This window comes from Gekko japonicus, unplaced genomic scaffold (genome assembly GCF_001447785.1).
Source record: "Gekko japonicus isolate JY-2015 unplaced genomic scaffold, Gekko_japonicus_V1.1 scaffold2099, whole genome shotgun sequence".
Taxonomy (NCBI): Eukaryota; Metazoa; Chordata; class Lepidosauria; order Squamata; family Gekkonidae; genus Gekko; species Gekko japonicus.
This window is the reverse complement of record NW_015163152.1, coordinates 6636-9357: the sequence shown is the minus strand read 5'-3', so window position 1 is coordinate 9357 and position 2722 is coordinate 6636. Positions and strand designations below refer to the sequence as shown.

Here is a 2722-nt window from a genome sequence, read left to right as displayed (position 1 = left end):
CTATACCTTGTGGCTAATAGCCACTGATGGACCTCTGCTCCATATGCTTATCTAATTCCCTTTTGAAGCCGTCCATGCTTGTAGCCGCCACCACTTCCTGTGGCAGTGAATTCCATGTGTTAATCACTCTTTGGGTGAAGAAGTACTTCCTTTTATCCGTTCTAACCTGACCGCTCAGCAATTTCATGGAGTGCCCACGAGTTCTTGTCTTGTGAGAAAGGGAGAAAAGTACCTCTTTCTCTACCTGCTCTTTCCCATGCATAATCTTATAAACCTCAATCATGTCAAATTGGACTTTGATATTACAACCCTACTGGAGTGAGACACAGTAAAATACTTGGGACATTACTCTTCTTTCCATTATCATTCTTCCTTCTGTATCTTGGTTACACCTTGGCCAATATTGTTATAGCAATTATATTTTTGCATTATTGAATTATTATTACACATTTCGTATATTGGTTATCTCTAGTCGACATTACCCCTACAGCAGCAGCAGCAGCAGCCCCTTTAGGAAATGTCCAGGTGAGTTACAGCCAGCCTGCCCCCTATTCCCTCCCCCTCGTTTCATCATCTCCTAATAGGGTTGCCAAGTCCTACCTGTCGCTGTAGCGGGGGGCTCCCGGCTCGCTCCTGGAGTGCCGCAACCACGTCACCATAGAGTTTTCCCTCGGATGACCGTGGCCCCGCCCCCAGCATGCCCGGCGTGGTCGCGTCACTTCCGGGTGACGTGCACGTCGCGTACTTTGGGGGTAGGGTTCCCCCCGGGGACCAATCTGCCGGCGGCGGGGAATGGGCCTCTGGGGTGGGGGGTTTCCCCGCCCCCCGGGGGGACTTGGCAAGCCTATCTCCTAATCAGAAGAGAGCGACACTTTATAACTTCCGTGAGTCAGGCCATAGTCGAAGGCACAGGAGCGGGGCCAGAAAAAAGGTGTTGGCAACCTTTATTTCCAGCAAAGGAAATGGGATTTGGGGCAGGGGAGACAGAAAGAGACCCAAGGCAGAGCGTTCTACCTGTACAATTTGGGGTTTCATTGAGGACTGACGTCCCACTGATAGGCTTCCCTTCCGGAGTAGAACACCAACAGTAGCCCGTCTGTTTGTGGCACTGAACCTAGGAGAGGAAGGAAAGAGGGCAGTTAAGAGAACTTAAGAATGTTAAGGGAAGCCATGTTGGATCAGGCCAATGGCCCATCCGGTCCAACGCTCTGTGTCACACAGTGGCCAAAAACCCAGGGGCCATCAGGAGGTCCACCAGTGGGGCCAGAACGCCAGAAGCCTTCCCACTCCCCCCCCCCAAGCACCAAGAAGACAGAGCATCCCTGCCCCAGATATAAGAACATAAGAGAAGCCATGTTGGATAAGGCCAATGGCCCATCCAGTCCAGCACTCGGTGTTACACAGTGGCCAAAACCCAGGTGTCATCAGGAGGTCCACCAGTGGGGGCAGAACTCCAGAAGCCCTCCAACTGTTGCCCCCCCAGCACCCCCCAAATGCCAAGAATACAGAGCCTCACTGCCCCGGACATAATGTTCCATCTGTACTTTGTGGCTAATAGCCACGGGCGGACCTCTTCTCCAGATGTTTCTCCAATCCCCTCTTGAAGCTGTCTGTGCTTGTAGCCGCCGCCACTTCTTGTGGCAGTGAATTCCACGTGTGAATGACTCTTTGGGCGAAGAAGGACTTCCTTTGATCTGTTCTAAGCCTCCTGCTCCGTAATTTCATGGACTGTTGGTGAGTTCTTGTATTGTGAGAAAGTGAGAAAAGGACTTCTTTCTCTCCCTTCTCTATCCCATGCATAATTTTCTAACTCTCTATCATGTAAAGTTCAGTCCAAACCATACACCCACCCTCCCTTCGTACAATCAGGGATGTCAGCTCTTCTTTTTTAAAGCACCTGCCTTTTAAGAAATTACTCCATCTCCCAGCATTCTCAGGATACAGATGGAAACATTTCCTAAAACCTTCAACTCTTACAGTACAGTACAGTACCCCCCATACGACTGCTAAACCCAGGGCTATTTTGGGGCAGGAACGCACAGGAACAGAGTTCCGGCTGGCTCCCAAGTTGGCCACGCCCAGCAGGAACTCATTAGCATAATAGGCCACACCCAACAGCAGGAACTCATTAGGATTGGCTACATTAGGGGTGTGTGGCCTAACATGCAAAGGAGTCCCTGCTACAAAAAGAGCCCTGGGTTTTGACAACAAACAAGGTAAACAGAATAACAAGCAAAAGGTGGGTGTGGCTGGATGACCACACTTCTGGTAACATGGGGTGCGGCCTAATATGCTAATGAGCTGTGCTGTCAGGGGTGTGGCCTAATATGCTAATGTGTTTCTGCTGTTGGGTGTGGCCTATTATGCTAATGAGTTCCTGCTGGGCTTTTTCTACAAAAAGAGCCCTGCTTAGGAGTGCCGATAAATAAAATACTGTGAATTAGTCAAATGCTGTTGTGGGTCTGGGTCCGGCTGAGGCCGACTCCTCCTCGGATGAGGAACAGGCAGAGAACAACTCAGACTCCTTTAGAGACAGCCCGGAGGAAGAACCCTTAGCAGTACCCGAGGAGGAAGAGTCCCCAGCAGCTGCACAAGAGGTGCAGCCAGAAGGAGAGACCATTCCTGAGCCGGGGCCAGCGACCCCAGCCGCAGACACCCTGAGGCCAGGCTCCCCAAGGCCTAGTTCCCCTTAGTGCCCCTGTCATGATCTGTGTAGGCCTCT

General features: G+C 51.2%; 1 protein-coding gene across 1 annotated transcript in view; it reads right to left on the bottom strand.

Annotated features, from left to right (window-relative positions):
- LOC107106829 (SPARC-related modular calcium-binding protein 1-like) overlaps window positions 1-2722 on the bottom strand; it is a gene marked incomplete at its 5' end in the record, with an annotated part of 30304 nt that overhangs the window by 22931 nt on the left and 4651 nt on the right. Inside the window, one exon of the mRNA XM_015407042.1 lies at window positions 1015-1114. Coding sequence (XP_015262528.1) covers window positions 1015-1114 — 100 coding nt within the window. The remainder of the gene's footprint in view (window positions 1-1014; window positions 1115-2722) is intronic.